We start from the raw sequence: 18000 nt of genomic DNA, 5'->3' as shown, positions 1-18000 counted from the left end.
TAAAAATAAATAAATAAATAAAAAACGTTTATATCGAAGTTGTGCGTTAAGGACATGTGTTTTCATTGTCAGAGCGGCCACTCGAAAATCTAGTCAATATAATGGATAATATGTGAGTACAATCACGAGGGATGAATTATAACAAAGGTGACCCTTAACCAGCATTCTAGCACAGGGTCGTAGATGAGAAGAATGAGTATCTTGTGACCCTAAAAAAAAAGGTACATTTCATTTCACATAATACTATACACATATTGTATTAAATTTGCATGATGACGAGGTTTTAATATAAACTTTAATCCCAGAATAAACAGCAAAAAATGCATACATTAATGTAACAAAGAAATTACAACACAGACCCACTTTACTGTACATTAGATGCTGTCCTTATTTCCTGCTAAACAAAAAAACAAATGCAGGACAATTTAACAATACAAAACCATATGTTGTCTGTAGAATAAATTACTGGGTCAGTGGGCCTAGTCTGGCCACACAGGCTGTGTTTGGGGGGGGGGGGGGGGTGGACGTCAAATTAATTATCTTGGGAGGTGGTGGCAGAAACGGACGTAAAAAGCCTCACAGTGACACATAATAATGCATTTAGCAAATAGACAAATGATAAGACTGCACTGTGTCAATACTATTATAGATAAGTGTCAATGGCAGACTGACTGAGCCACTGGGCCACGTGACAGGGAGCATCCCAAACGGAACCCTATGTGGGAGCATCCCAAACGGAACCCTATGTGGGAGCATCCCAAACGGAACCCTATGTGGGAGCATCCCAAACGGAACCCTATGTGGGAGCATCCCAAACGGAACCCTATGTGGGAGCATCCCAAACGGAACCCTATGTAGTGCACTACTTTTGACCAGGGCCCCATACCCTATGGGCCCTTGTCAAAAGTAGTGCACTACCCTATGGGCCCTGGTCAAAAGTAGTGCACTACAGAGGGAATAGGGAGCCATTTGGCAAAGCCGTAGAGTTTATTAGCGGCTGCATGGCGGTGCTCAAAATGAAGGAACATAAAAAAGTGTTGGACATAAATATAGGATCTAATGGGTCCCTTCATTTAACTCCATCAATGGCTGCCTCGGTGAAACCCCTCCACTCGGTCTTCATTTAACTCCATCAATGGCTGCCTCGGTGAAACCCCTCCACTCGGTCTTCATTTAACTCCATCAATGGCTGCCTCGGTGAAACCCCTCCACTCGGTCATTCCATTTTGGATCTCTCCATCTTGGTTTTCAGAATTTCCTGGGGACAAAAAGCGAGAGAAACATGTGTCCTATGAGTCTCTGTTGAATGATGGTAACACAAAACCTAACTTTTGAATGAGCTTTTTTTAATAGACAAAAATGTAACCGGCAGTCATTATGAGAGAGAAGTTCCTTATTTACCTCTTCTTCATCAAGCATTACTGGGAGGGCTCTGCAGAGAGGGAGACAGAGAGAGAGGGAGACAGAGATAATTGCTTATTTGTTCATGTATGATTTAAAAAAAATGTACACTAACAGTCAAAAGTTTTTCAACACTTACTCATTCAAGGGTTTTTCTTTATTTTTTACATCGCACAATAATAGTGAAGTCATAAAAACGATGATATAACACATATGGAATCATGTAACAACCAAAAGTTTTAAACCAAATCAAAATATTTTATATTTGAGATTCATCAAAGTAGCCACCCTTTGCCTTGATGACAGCTTTGCACACTTGGTATTCTCTAAACCAGCTTCACCTGGAATGCTTTTCCAACAGTCTTGAATGAGTTCCCACATATGCTGAGCACTTGTTGGCTGCTTTTCCTGCAGAATGCTGTGATAGCCATGCCGGTTAAGTGTGCCTTGAATTCTAAATAAATCACTGACCGTCACCAGCAAAGCCCCCCCCACACCATCACACCTCCTCCTCCAAAATGTTCCTTTCTTTCCTACTCACACATCAGCAACAGTTGTGGGAATGTTCTCCTCAACCCATTTCAGGTCTTCATCCTGAGAACAAGAGAAAGGATACATTAATTTATTTGTAAATACGCAAAACAGTGTCTTGAATCAGATTGGACTGTGAAAAGATTACTAAGTTAAGTCATCAGACCCCAACCATGGATCATCAAAAAGCCCTGCTATAAATTCTCGGACAACCCGAAGATTCCTAGATGCCCTTCCGGACTCCCTCCGCCTACCCAAGGACGTCAGAGTACAAAAATCAGTTAACCACCTAACTGAAGAACTAAATTGAACTTTGCGTAATACCCTAGATGCAGTTGCACCCCTAAAAACATTAGTCATAAGAAACTAGCTCCCTGGTATACAGAAAATACCCGAGCCCTGAAGCAAGCTTCCAGAAAATTGGAACGGAAATGGCGCTACACCAAACTGGAAGTCTTCCGACTAGCTTGGAAAGACTGTACCGTGCAGTATCGAAGAGCCCTCACTGCTGCTCAATCATCCTATTTTTACAACTTAATTGAGGAGAATAAGAACAATCCAACAAATATTTTTGATACTGTCGCAAAGCTAACTAAAAAGCAGCATTCCCCAAGAGAGGATGGCTTTCACTTCAGCAGTGATAAATTCATGAACTTCTTTGACGAAAAGATCATGATCATTAGAAAGCAAATTACGGACTCCTCTTTAAATCTGCGTATTCCTCCAAAGTTCAGTTGTCCTGAGTCTGCACAACACTCCCAGGACCTAGGATTGATGAAGATAATCATGGCCTCTAAACCTTCAAGCTGCATACTGGACCCTATTCCAACTAAACTACTGAAAGAGCTGCTTCCTGTGCTTGGCCCTCCTACGTTGAACATAATAAATGGCTCCCTATCAGGATGTGTATCAACGTCACTGAAAGTGGCAGTAATAAAGCCTGCCTATATCGAATCTCCCATTCCTCTCAAAACATTTTTGAAAAAGCTGTTGCCCCAGCAACTCAGTGCCTACACGCTGACTCGGTGAGTGAGTTTATAAAGAACTGCATTGGAGATGTTGTACCCACTGTGACTATTAAAACCTGCCCTAACCAGAAACCGTGGATGGATGGCGGCATTTGCGCAAAACTGAAAGCGTGAACCACCGCATTTAATCATAGAAAGAGGACTGTGAATATGTAGTAGTGTAGTAAACAGTGTCCATATACTTATATGTACATATTCTCATTCACCCCTTTAGACTTGTGTGTATTAGGTAGTTGTTGGGTAATTGTTAGATATTACTGCACGGTCAGAACTAGAAGCACAAGCATTTAACTACACTCGCATTAACATCTGCTAACCATGTGTATGTGACATAAAATTTGATTTCTGAAGACAAACAATGTATACAAAACACGTCAGTCTGGTTTTAGACCCCATCATAGCACTGTGACTGCACTTGTGAAGGTGGTAAATGACCTTTTAATGGCGTCAGACCGAGGCTCTGCATCTGTCCTCGTGCTCCTAGACATTGATACCGTCGAGACTGGAAACCCAAATTGGTCTACACGGACAAGTTCTGGCCTGGTTTAGATCTGTCGTGGTATCAGTTTGTCTCTGTGGATGGTTTCTCCTCTGACAAATCAACTGTAAAGTTCAGTGTTCCACAAGGTTCTGTTTTAGGACCACTATTGTTTTCACTGTATATTTTACCTCTTGGTGATGTCATTCGGAAACATAATGTTAACTTTCACTGCTATGCAGACGACACACAGCTGTAAATTTCAATGAAACATGGTGAAGCCCCAAAATTGCCCTCGCTAGAAGCCTGTGTTTCAGACATAAGGAAGTGGATGGCTGAAAACGTTCTACTTTTAAACTCGGACAAAACAGAGATGCTTGTTCTAGGTCCCAAGAAACAAAGAGATCTTCTGTTGAATCTGACAATTAATCTTGATGGGTGTAAAGTCGTCTCAAATAAAACTGTGAAGGACCTCAGCGGTACTCTGGACCCTGATCTCTCTTTTGACGAACATATCAAGACTGTTTCAAGGACAGATTTTTTTCTATCTACGTAATATTGCAAAAATCAGAAACTTTCTGTCCAAATGATGCAGAAAAATTAACCCATGCTTTTGTTACTTCTAGGTTAGACTACTGCAATGCTCTACTTTCCGGCTACCCGGATAAAGCACTAAATAAACTTCAGTTAGTGCTAAATACGGCTGCTAGAATCTTGACTAGAACCAAAACATTTGATCATATTACTCCAGTGCTAGCCTCTCTACACTGGCTTCCTGTTAAGGCTAGGGCTGATTTCAAGGTTTACTGCTAACCTACAAAGCGTTACATGGGCTTGCCATCTTTCCGATTTGGTCCTGCCGTACATACCTAAACGTACGCTATGGTCACAAGACGCAGGCCTCCTTATTGTCCCTAGAATTTCTAAGCAAACAGCTGGAGGCAGGGCTTTCTCCTATAGATCTCCATTTTTATGGAATGGTCTGCCTAACCATGTGAGAGACGTAGACTCAGTCTCAACCTTTAAGTCTTTACTGAAGACTCATCTCTTCAGTAGGTCCTATGATTGAGTGTAGTCTGGCCCAGGAGTGTGAAGGTGAACGGAAAGGCACTGGAACAACGAACCGCCCTTGCTGTCTCTGCCTGGCCGGTTCCCCTCTCTCCACTGGGATTCTCTCCCTCTAACCCTATTACAGGGGCTGAGTCACTGGCTTACTGGTGCTCTTCCATGCCGTCCCTAGGAGGGGTGCGTCACTTGAGTGGGTTGAGTCACTGACGTGATCTTCCTGTCCGGGTTGGCGCCCCCCTCGGGTTCGTGCCGTGGGGGAGATCTTTGTGGGCTATACTCAGCCTTGTCTCAGGGTAGTAAGTTGGTGGTTGAAGATATCCCTCTAGTGGTGTGGGGACTGTGCCTTGGCAAAGTGGGTGGGGTTATATCCTGCCTGGTTGGCCCTGTCCGAGGGTATCGTCGGACAGGGCCACAGTGTCTCCCGACCCCTCCTGTCTCAGCCTCCAGTATTTATGCTGCAGTAGCTTATGTGTCGGGGGGCTAGGGTCAGTCTGTTATATCTGGAGTATTTATCCTGTCTTATCCCGTGTCCTGTGTGAATTTAGGTATGCTCTCTCTAATTCTTTCTCTCGGATGACCTGAGCCCTAGGACCATGCCTCAGGACTACCCGGCCTGATGACTCCTTGTTGTCCCCAGTCCACCTGGTCGTGCTGCTGCTCCAGTTTCAACTGTTCTGCCGGCTGTGGAACCCTGACCTGTTCATTGGACGTGCTACCTGTCCCAGACCTGCTGTTTTAGGCTCTCTCTCTCTACCGTACCTGCTGTCTCTAACTCTGAATGATCGGCTATGAAAAGCCAACTGACATTTACTCCTGAGGTGCTGACCTGTTGCACCCTCTACAACCACTGTGATTATTATTATTTGACCCTGCTGGTCATCTATGAACATTTGAACATCTTGGCCATGTTCTGTTATAATCTCCACCCGGCACAGCCAGAAGAGGACTGGCCACCCCTCATAGCCTGCTTCCTCTCTAGGTTTCTTCCTAGGTTCTGGCCTTTCTAGGGAGTTTTTCCTAGCCACCATGCTTCTACACCTGCATTGCTTGCTGTTTGGGGTTTTAGGCTGGGTTTCTGTATAGCACTTTGTGACATCAGCTGATGTAAAAAGGGCTCTATAAATACATTTCATTGATTGATCATCCCAATCTTATACTAGACACTGTTGATTTTGTTGCTGCAGACAAGTAATTAACCCTCTGGGATATTATATATATGTTTTTATTGAATTGAATGGACTCGCCGTTTCACTCAGTAGTATTAAATTGAATGGACTCGCCGTTTCACTCAGTAGTATTGAATTGAATGGACTCGCCGTTTCACTCAGTAGTATTGAATTTAACGGACTCGCCGTTTCACTCAGTAGTATTGAATTGAATGGACTCGCCGTTTCACTCAGTAGTATTGAATTGAATGGACTCGCCGTTTCACTCAGTAGTATTGAATTGAATGGACTGACCTCTTTACTCAGTAGTTTCTGTGACTGGGATCCATTAGTCTCAGCCTTGGTGCCTCTCATCTTCATCCCCTCTGGAACAGACATGTGGAGTTAGATACAGCGAGTTAGATACAGCGAGTTAGATACAGCGAGTTAGATACAGCGAGTTAGATACAGCGAGTTAGATACAGCGAGTTAGATACAGCGAGTTAGATACAGTGGCCTTCAGGAAGTATTCATACTATAATATGACTTATTCCACATGTTGTTGTGTTACAGCCTGAATTCAAATAGATTAAAATCAATTTTTTTCTCACAAAAGTAATAATTAAAAAAAAATCTATTTAAATCATTTTGAATTCAGGCTATAACACAACAAAATGTCAAGGGGTGTAAACACTTTCTGAAGGCACTGGAGAGACCAGGGTCAGGGGTCAATTCAGGAAGTACACTGCAATTCCAATTCTCGTCAATGCTTTTCAGATAGGAAAATGTAGAATTGGAATTTGGTTTACATTCGGAATTGACCATCGGCCCCGCTCGACTGGAATTGACCCCGGCCCCGCTAGACTGGAACTGACCCCAACCCTGCTCGACTGGAACTGACCCCGACCCTGCTAGACTGGAACTGACCCCGACCCTGCTCGACTGGAACTGACCCCAACCCTGCTCGACTGGAACTGACCCCAACCCTGCTCGACTGGAACTGACCCCAACCCTGCTCGACTGGAACTGACCCCAACCCTGCTCGACTGGAACTGACCCCAACCCTGCTCGACTGGAACTGACCCCAACCCTGCTCGACTGGAACTGACCCCAACCCTGCTCGACTGGAACTGACCCCAACCCTGCTAGACTGGAACTGACCCCAACCCTGCTAGACTGGAACTGACCCCAACCCTGCTCGACTGGAACTGACCCCGACCCTGCTCGACTGGAACTGACCCCGACCCTGCTAGACTGGAACTGACCCCGACCCTGCTAGACTGGAACTGACCCCAACCCTGCTCGACTGGAACTGACCCCGACCCTGCTCGACTGGAACTGACCCCGACCCTGCTCGACTGGAACTGACCCCGACCCTGCTCGACTGGAACTGACCCCAACCCTGCTCGACTGGAACTGACCCCAACCCCGCTCGACTGGAACTGACCCCAACCCCGCTCGACTGGAACTGACCCCAACCCCGCTCGACTGGAACTGACCCCAACCCCGCTCGACTGGAACTGACCCCAACCCCGCTCGACTGGAACTGACCCCAACCCCGCTCGACTGGAACTGACCCCAACCCCGCTAGACTGGAACTGACCCCAACCCCGCTAGACTGGAACTGACCCCAACCGCGCTAGACTGGAACTGACCCCAACCCTGCTCGACTGGAACTGACCCCGGCCCTGCTCGACTGGAATTGACCCCGACCCCGCTAGACTGGAATTTGACCCCAACCCCGCTAGACTGGAACTGACCCCAACCCTGCTAGACTGGAATTGACACCAACCCTGCTCGACTGGAACTGACCCCGGCCCTGCTAGACTGGAATTGACCCCGACCCGCTAGACTGGAATTTGACCCCAACCCCGCTAGACTGGAATTTGACCCCAACCCTGCTAGACTGGAACTGACCCCAACCCCGCTAGACTGGAACTGACCCCAACCCTGCTAGACTGGAACTGACCCCAACCCTGCTCGACTGGAATTTGACCCCAGCCCTGCTAGACTGGAACTGACCCCAACCCTGCTAGACTGGAACTGACCCCAACCCTGCTAGACTGGAATTGACCCCAGCCCTGCTAGACTGGAACTGACCCCGGCCCTGCTAGAGATCCCTATTGTCATATATTATATCAATACAGCAGGAAATCCTAACGTTAAACTGGTTAAAGTCTTTCACCAAAGGCTTCATTCAGCATGGGCTCCTTGGCTTCATCCTCATCATCGTCTTCATCGATCAGAGGGGAATGGGAGAACCTGCGAGAACACAATACAGCCTCAGACAGGTGCTATATACTATTGTATATATATATATATATATATATGTTACTACACAGTTACTATTGTATGTATATATATATGTTACTACACTGTTACTATTGTGTATATATATATATATATGTTACTACACTGTTACTATTGTATATGTATATATATATGTTACTACACTGTTACTATTGTATATGTATATATATATATATATATATGTTACTACACTGTTACTATTGTATATGTATATATATATATATATGTTACTACACTGTTACTATTGTATATATATATATATATGTTACTACACTGTTACTATTGTGTGTGTGTGTATGTATATATATATATACACACATATGTTACTACACTGTTACTATTGTATATGTATATATATATATATATATATATATATATATATGTTACTACACTGTTACTATTGTGTGTGTGTGTGTATGTATATATATATATGTTACTATTGTATATGTATATATTATTAGTGTTATTACAAATGACCTCTGACCTCTATGAAAATATTAGGCAGGTACATAGTCTGTTAAAAACTGTTGACCTCTGACCTCTGGCTGTTGGCGGAGGGTCGTAGCAACACCATGATGACCAGGAGGATGGTGGAGAAGAGGAGGCGCCAGAACGCATCGTCCACCCACAGGTCCCTCCAACCCTGAGACACAGGGGACAGAGACACAATGTATTAAAACACAAGTGGACATTCTGGTAAAACGACATTGGAGGTGGCTTATGGTAGAGAAATTAACATAAAACATTTTAGCAACAGCTCTGGTGGACAGTATTGCAGTCAGCAAGCCAATTGCACGCTCCCTCAAAACTTGAGACATCTGTGGCTTTGTGTTGTGTGACAAAACTGCACATTTTAGAGTTACCTTTTATTGTCCCCAGCACAAGGTGCACCTGTGTAATGATCATGATGTTTAATCAGCTTCTTGATATACCACACCCGTCAGGTGGACGTATTATCTTGGTAAAAGGGGAAATGCTCATTAACAGGGATGTAAACCTGTTTCTAGACAACATTTATAGAGAAATAAGAGTTTTTGTGCCTATGGAACATTTTCTGGGATCTTTTATTTCAGCTCATGGGAAACATGGGACCGACACTTTATTTTTGTTCAGTGTAAAATCTACCAACTCACGGTCTGGCAGTCGACCAGCTTAAACACTTTGGTCGTCCAGATGATGAAGATAATAGAAGCTACGGGAACAAAACAAAGTGAAAAGTTAAGTTATTTTATTAATTTATCCTTTGTTTATTCAATAAGTCAATATTGAGATTACAGAAACAATTTTTTTCAAGTAAGTACCTGAGTAAAACAAAATTAAAATCAAATTTTAAAAAGATGTGCCTTTCATAGTATAGTGACATTAAAAGCATCCATAAATATTCCTTCAACTCACCCAGAACAGAGAAGATGAGTGTGTTGGTGAAATGCTGATACAGAGACAGCTTCACCACGTTCCTACGCAGCTTCAGGAGACGAGTGGTCTGGGACAAGCTTATGAAGATCCACCACATCACACAGGAGTCAATGAGGGAGAGACTCAGGTTAGCCACCAGGGCTACGGTCCCATAGAAACCCTGAGGAGACAGAGAGAGAGAGAAAGAAAAAAAGAGAGAGAGAGAGAGAGCGAGAGAAAGAGAGAGAGAGAGACCGAGAGAGAAAAAGAGAGACAGAGAGCGAGAGAAAGAGAGAGAGAGAAAGAGACAGAAAAAGAGAGAGAGAAAAAAAGAGAGAAAAAGAGAGAGAGAGAAAAAAAAGAGAGAAAAAGAGAGAGAGAGAGAGAGACAGTTCAAAGTGTGAGAGACAGAGATGCATCCACAAACTTCACAAGGTGTCTCAAAGTGATATAGATGAGAAGTGTAGTGATTATCCAAACTGTAGCTACTCACTCCTGTGACGCGCAGCACTCCCTCCACAGAGGAGAAGAGCAGGTAGAGCAGGCCTACTGCTGCTAGCCGGTGGACTGTGGTGCCCAGCCTGGGTCTGTCAGAGACAGAGCAGGAAAACAAGGGGAAATCAGGGCCTGTACTCACAAAACAGTCTCAGAGTACAGATCTAGGATCAGCTTCCCCCCCCTTTAATTTTTTAGATCATACTGAAAAAGATGGGGGTCTGATCCTAGATCGGCGCTCTTACTCTGAGACGCGTTGTGAATACGGGCCCAGATGTTGTGGTCAAAGCCAGGCCATAAAACCAGGGCGTTGGTGTGTGTGTGTGTGTGTGTGTGTGTGTGTTTGGGCTTTTATTAGTATCCTCATGGGTACCGGAAATCCCCAAAAGTCCCCACAAGGATAGTAAAACCTATGCTGTGTGTGTATGTGTGTGTGTGTGTGTGTGTGTGTGTGTGTGTGTGTGTGTGTGTCACAACTCCTTGTACATGAAAACACTGTACAAGATTGTAGTGTGAGAGTAGGTGATTCCTCCATTGATACCATACAGTCAGTAGGTGATGGACAACGACAGCAGTTCAGCTCTGAACCCATAGAATAGTGTATTCATAGTCGGTACAGTATTCATAGTCGGTACAGTATTCACAGTCGGTACAGTATTCACAGTCGGTACAGTATTCACAGTCGGTACAGTATTCACAGTCGGTACAGTATTCATTACAGTATTCACAGTCGGTACAGTATTCACAGTCGGTACAGTATTCACAGTCGGTACAGTATTCACAGTCGGTACAGTATTCACAGTCAGTACAGTATTCACAGTCGGTACAGTATTCACAGTCGGTACAGTATTCATTACAGTATTCAGTCGGTACAGTATTCACAGTCAGTACAGTATTCACAGTCGGTACAGTATTCACAGTCGGTACAGTATTCATTACAGTATTCACAGTCGGTACAGTATTCACAGTCAGTACAGTATTCATAGTCGGTGCAGTATTCATAGTCGGTACAGTATTCATAGTCAGTACAGTATTCACAGTCGGTACAGTATTCAGTCGGTACAGTATTCAGTCGGTACAGTATTCACAGTCGGTACACTATTCATAGTCAGTACACTATTCATAGTCGGTACAGTATTCAGTACAGTATTCAGTACAGTATTCATAGTCGGTACAGTATTCAGTACAGTATTCAGTACAGTATTCATAGTCGGTGCAGTATTCATAGTCGGTACAGTATTCATAGTCAGTACAGTATTCACAGTCGGTACAGTATTCAGTCGGTACAGTATTCACAGTCGGTACACTATTCATAGTCAGTACACTATTCATAGTCGGTACAGTATTCAGTACAGTATTCAGTACAGTATTCATAGTCGGTACAGTATTCAGTACAGTATTCAGTACAGTATTCATAGTCGGTACAGTATTCAGTACAGTATTCAGTACAGTATTCATAGTCGGTACAGTATTCATAGTCAGTACAGTATTCATAGTCGGTACAGTATTCATAGTCAGTACACTATTCATAGTCGGTACAGTATTCATAGTCAGTACAGTATTCAGTACAGTATTCATAGTTGGTACAGTATTCACAGTCGGTACACTATTCATAGTCAGTACACTATTCATAGTCAGTACAGTATTCAGTACAGTATTCATAGTCAGTACAGTATTCAGTACAGTATTCATAGTCAGTACAGTATTCATAGTCGGTACAGTATTCACAGTCGGTACAGTATTCACAGTCGGTACACTATTCATAGTCAGTACACTATTCAGTCAGTACAGTATTCATAGTCGGTACAGTATTCAGTACAGTATTCATAGTCGGTACAGTATTCACAGTCAGTACAGTATTCAGTACAGTATTCATAGTCAGTACAGTATTCATAGTCGGTACAGTATTCATAGTCAGTACAGTATTCAGTACAGTATTCATAGTCAGTACAGTATTCATAGTCAGTACAGTATTCATAGTCAGTACAGTATTCATAGTCGGTACAGTATTCATAGTCGGTACAGTATTCATAGTCAGTACAGTATTCAGTACAGTATTCATAGTCAGTACAGTATTCATAGTCAGTACAGTATTCAGTACAGTATTCATAGTCAGTACAGTATTCAGTACAGTATTCATAGTCAGTACAGTATTCACAGTCAGTACAGTATTCAGTCAGTACAGTATTCAGTCAGTACAGTATTCAGTCAGTACAGTATTCATAGTCAGTACAGTATTCATAGTCGGTACAGTATTCATAGTCAGTACAGTATTCAGTACAGTATTCATAGTCAGTACAGTATTCATAGTCAGTACAGTATTCATAGTCGGTACAGTATTCAGTACAGTATTCATAGTCAGTACAGTATTCAGTACAGTATTCATAGTCAGTACAGTATTCAGTACAGTATTCATAGTCAGTACAGTATTCAGTACAGTATTCATAGTCAGTACAGTATTCACAGTCAGTACAGTATTCAGTCAGTACAGTATTCAGTCAGTACAGTATTCATAGTCAGTACAGTATTCATAGTCAGTACAGTATTCACAGTCAGTACAGTATTCAGTCAGTACAGTATTCAGTCAGTACAGTATTCAGTCAGTACAGTATTCATAGTCAGTACAGTATTCATAGTCAGTACAGTATTCATAGTCAGTACAGTATTCATATTGTACGCGTTCCAAATGGCACTCTATTCCTTTAAACATAGTGCACTACTTTTGACTGGAGCCCTGTGGCACCCTTAGTCCCCTTTTTTAATAGTGCACTAGGGCCCACAGGGCTCCAGTCAAAAGTAGTGCACTATTAAAAAAGGGGACTAAGGGTGCCATTTGGGACAGGTACGGGACGAACTCACTTGACGATGCCGTAGCCCAGACTGACTATGAGCACTAGGATCCGAGCCAGAGATCTCTTCAGAGCAGACAGCAACTCGGCAAAGATTACAGCACCTTGGACTGTGGAGGGAAAACATTTTAAAAACATTTTTAAAACAATTTAAACCCTCCCCCCAAAAAGTAGATGTGAGTTGGAAGTAAATTTACACATTTTACAAAAAGAGAAAGACCATGATGCAGTTCTCCTTTAAATCAAAATCAACCAATCAATCGACATACCAAACTAAAACGAAAAGAAAAAAAACTGACAGTGCATTTCAAAATAAGAGCGTGGATTTAACCGACCGTAGTCTCCTCTGTAGCGGATGCTCTGGTACTCGGAGTAGAAGACTGCTTTCTCCAGCATGCCCAGGATGATCACTCCTCCGATCCAGAACTGGATCCTCAACAGATCCTTCCAGTAACAGGCCGACCAGAAGAGCCAGAGCGCCCCGAAGAATACATACACTATACACATCACCATGTAGAACTGTAGAAGAACAAACACATCACCATGTAGAACTGTAGAACATACACATCACTATGTAGAACTATAGAACAAACACATCACTATGTAGAACTATAGAACAAACACATCACCATGTAGAACTATAGAACAAACACATCACTATGTAGAACAAACACATCACTATGTAGAACTATAGAACATACACATCACTATGTAGAACTACAGAACAAACACATCACTATGTAGAACTGTAGAACAAACACATCACTATGTAGAACTATAGAACAAACACATCACCATGTAGAACTGTAGAAGAACAAACACATCGCCATGTAAAACTATAGAACAAACACATCACCATGTAGAACAAACACATCACCATGTAGAACTATAGAACAAACACATCACCATGTAAAACTATAGAACAAACACATCACCATGTAGAACAAACACATCACCATGTAGAACTATAGAACAAACACATCACCATGTAGAACTATAGAACAAACACATCACCATGTAGAACTATAGAACAAACACATCACCATGTAGAACTGTAGAACAAACACATCACCATGTAGAACTATAGAACAAACACATCACCATGTAGAACTATAGAACAAACACATCACCATGTAGAACTATAGAACAAACATCACTATGTAGAACTATAGAACAAACACATCACTATGTAGAACTGTAGAACAAACACATCACCATGTAGAACTATAGAACAAACACATCACCATGTAGAACTATAGAACAAACACATCACTATGTAGAACTATAGAACAAACACATCACTATGTAGAACTATAGAACAAACACATCACCATGTAGAACTATAGAACATACACATCACCATGTAGAACTGTAGAAGAACAAACACATCACCATGTAGAACTGTAGAACATACACATCACTATGTAGAACTATAGAACAAACACATCACTATGTAGAACTATAGAACAAACACATCACTATGTAGAACTATAGAACAAACACATCACTATGTAGAACTATAGAACATACACATCACTATGTAGAACTATAGAACAAACACATCACCATGTAGAACTATAGAACAAACACATCACCATGTAGAACTATAGAAGAACAAACACATCACCATGTAGAACTATAGAACAAACACATCACCATGTAGAACTGTAGAAGAACAAACACATCCCCATGTAGAACATAGATATACACATCACCATGTAGAACTATAGAACATTCACTATACACATCACCATGTAGAACATAGATATACACATCACCATGTAGAACTGTAGAACATTCACTATACACATCACCATGTAGAACATACACATCACCATGTAGAACATTCAATATACACATTACTAGGTAGAACTGGGGAACACACACCCACACGTCAGAGAGGCAGGTATAGGAAGAAACAGAGCAGCTGTTTCGGACATTGAAACATGACATCATAACATAGTCTTAACTGACGAATACCATCATAATATACCACACAAACTAATAGATACCACCATAATATACCACCCTAACACACACCACCATAATATACCATCCTAACACGTACCATCATAATATACCATCCTAACACATTCCACCATAATATACCATCCTAACACATTCCACCATAATATACCATCCTAACACATTCCACCATAATATACCATCCTAACACATTCCACCATAATATACCATCCTAACACATACCACCATAATATACCATCCTAACACATTCCACCATAATATACCATCCTAACACATTCCACCATAATATACCATCCTAACACATACCATCATAATATACCATCCTAACACATACCACCATAATATACCGTCCTAACACGTACCATCATAATATACCATCATAATATACCATCCTAACACGTACCATCATAATATACCATCATAATATACCATCCTAACACGTACCATCATAATATACCATCCTAACATATGTGTTAGTTAGAGATGGTATATTATGATGGTACATGCTAGGATGGTATGTATTAGTTAGGATGGTATATTATGATGGTATGTGTTATGATATGTGTTAGTCAGGATGGTATATTATGATGGTATGTGTTAGTTAGGATGGTATATTATGATGGTATGTATTAGTTAGGATGGTATATTATGATGTTATGTGTTAGTTAGGATGGTATATTATGATATGTGTTATGATATGTGTTAGTTAGGATGGTATATTATGATGTTATTTGTTAGTTAGGATGGTATATTATGATATGTGTTAGTTAGGATGGTATATTATGATATGTGTTATGATATGTGTTAGTTAGGATGGTATATTATGATATGTGTTAGTTAGGATGGTATATTATGATGGTAAATGTTAGGATGGTATATTATGATATGTATTAGTTAGTGTGGTATATTATGATGGTAAATGTTAGGATGGTATATTATGATATGTATTAGTTAGTGTGGTATATTATGATGGTACGTGTTAGGATGGTATATTATGATGGTACGTGTTAGGATGGTATATTATGATGGTATATTATGATGGTACGTGTTAGGATGGTATATTATGATGGTACGTGTTAGGATGGTATATTATGATGGTATATTATGATGGTACGTGTTAGGACGGTATATTATGGTGGTATGTGTTGGGTAGGATGGTATGTTAGGATGGTATATTTTGATGGTATGTGTTAGTTAGGATGGTATATTATGATGGTACATGTTAGGATGGTATGTATTAGTTAGGATGGTATATTATGATGGCATATATTAATGGTATATTTGGATGGTATGTTTGTTAGGATGGTATATTATGATGGTACATGCTAGGATGGTATGTATTAGTTAGGATGGTATATTATGATGGTATGTGTTATGATATGTGTTAGTCAGGATGGTATATTATGATGGTATGTGTTAGTTAGGATGGTATATTATGAAGGTATGTATTAGTTAGGATGGTATATTATGATGTTATGTGTTAGTTAGGATGGTATATTATGATATGTGTTATGATATGTGTTAGTAGGATGGTATATTATGATGTTATTTGTTAGTTAGGATGGTATATTATGATATGTGTTAGTTAGGATGGTATATTATGATATGTGTTATGATATGTGTTAGTTAGGATGGTATATTATGATATGTGTTAGTTAGGATGGTATATTATGATGGTAAATGTTAGGATGGTATATTATCAATCAATTTTATTTTATATAGCCCTTCGTACATCAGCTAATATCTCGAAGTGCTGTACAGAAACCCAGCCTAAAACCCCAAACAGCTAGTAATGCAGGTGTAGAAGCACGGTGGCTAGGAAAAACTCCCTAGAAAGGCCAAAACTAGGAAGAAACCTAGAGAGGAACCAGGCTATGAGGGGTGGCCAGTCCCTTCTGGCTGTGCCGGGTGGAGATTATAACAGAACTATGCCAAGATGTTCAAAAATGTTCATAAGTGACAAGCATGGTCAAATAATAATCATGAATAATTTTCAGTTGGCTTTTCATAGCTGATCATTAAGAGTTGAAAAACAACAGGTCTGGGACAGGTGGCGGTTCCATAACCGCAGGCAGAACAGCTGAAACTGGAATAGCAGCAAGTCCAGGCGGACTGGGGACAGCAAGGAGTCACCACGGGCGGCAGTCCCGACGCATGGTCCTAGGGCCCAGGTCCTCCGAGAGAAAGAAAGAGAGAAGGAGAAAATTAGAGAGAGCCAAGATTTTCAAATGTTCATAAATGACAAGCATGGTCAAATAATAATCAGGAATAAATCTGTTGGCTTTTCATAGCCGATCATTAAGAGTTGAAAACAGCAGGTCTGGGACAGGTAGGGGTTCCATAACCGCAGGCAGAACAGTTGAAACTGGAATAGCAGCAAGGCCAGGCGGACTGGGGACAGCAAGGAGTCACCAGGCCGGTAGTCCCACGTATGGTCCTAGGGCTCAGGTCCTCCGAGAGAAAGAAAGAGAGAAGGAGAAAATTAAGAGAGCCAAGATTTTCAAAATGTTCATAAATGACAAGCATGGTCAAATAATAATCAGGAATAAATCTCAGTTGGCTTTTCATAGCCGATCATTAAGAGTTGAAAACAGCAGGTCTGGGACAGGTAGGGGTTTCGTAACCGCAGGCAGAACAGTTGAAACTGGAATAGCAGCAAGGCCAGGCGGACTGGGACAGCAAGGTGTCAGCATGCCCGGTAGTCCTGACGTATGGTCCTAGGCTCAGGTTCTCAGAGAGAAAGAGAAACGAGAGATTAGAGAGAGCATACTTAAATTCACACAGGACACTGGATAAGACAGGAGAAGTACTCCAGGTATAACCAACTGACCCTAGCCCCCGACACATAAACTACTGCAGCATAAATACTGGAGGCTGAGACAGGAGCGGTCAGGAGACACTGTGGCCCCATCCGAAGAAACCCCCGGACAGGGCCAAACAGGAAGGATATAACCCCACCCACTTTGCCAAAGCACAGCCCCCGCACCACTAGAGGGATATCCTCAACCACCAACTTACAATCCTGAGACAAGGCCAGATATAGCCCACAAAGGTCTCCACCACAGCACAAACCAAGGGGGGCGCCAACCCAGACAGGAAGATCACGTCAGTAACTCAACCCACTCAAGTGACGCACCCCTCCTAGGGACGGCATGAAAGAGCACCAGCAAGCCAGTGACTCAGCCCCTGTAACAGGGTTAGAGGCAGAGAATCCCAGTGGAGAGAGGGGATATTGATATGATATGTATTAGTTAGTGTGGTATATTATGATGGTAAATGTTAGGATGGTATATTATGATATGTATTAGTTAGTG

At 41.8% G+C, this 18000-nt stretch overlaps 1 protein-coding gene across 1 annotated transcript; it reads right to left on the bottom strand.

Moving 5' to 3' along the window:
• Window positions 1–275: 275 nt before the first annotated feature.
• On the bottom strand, window positions 276–13214 carry LOC120023575 (transmembrane protein 87A-like). The gene is made up of 12 exons (XM_038967612.1): window positions 13036–13214; window positions 12711–12810; window positions 9850–9943; window positions 9357–9537; window positions 9095–9153; window positions 8501–8604; window positions 7837–7913; window positions 5967–6037; window positions 1943–1995; window positions 1402–1432; window positions 1194–1258; window positions 276–1143 (listed from the first exon to the last, which is right to left on the bottom strand). Exons 1-11 carry the CDS (start codon window positions 13211–13213, stop codon window positions 1217–1219), a joined length of 990 nt encoding a protein of 329 aa, XP_038823540.1. The 5' UTR covers window position 13214; the 3' UTR covers window positions 276–1143; window positions 1194–1216.
• Window positions 13215–18000: the final 4786 nt, after the last annotated feature.

Source organism: Salvelinus namaycush, chromosome 28, assembly GCF_016432855.1.
Source record: "Salvelinus namaycush isolate Seneca chromosome 28, SaNama_1.0, whole genome shotgun sequence".
Classification (NCBI taxonomy): Eukaryota; Metazoa; Chordata; class Actinopteri; order Salmoniformes; family Salmonidae; genus Salvelinus; species Salvelinus namaycush.
This window is presented reverse-complemented; position numbering and strand designations above follow the sequence as displayed.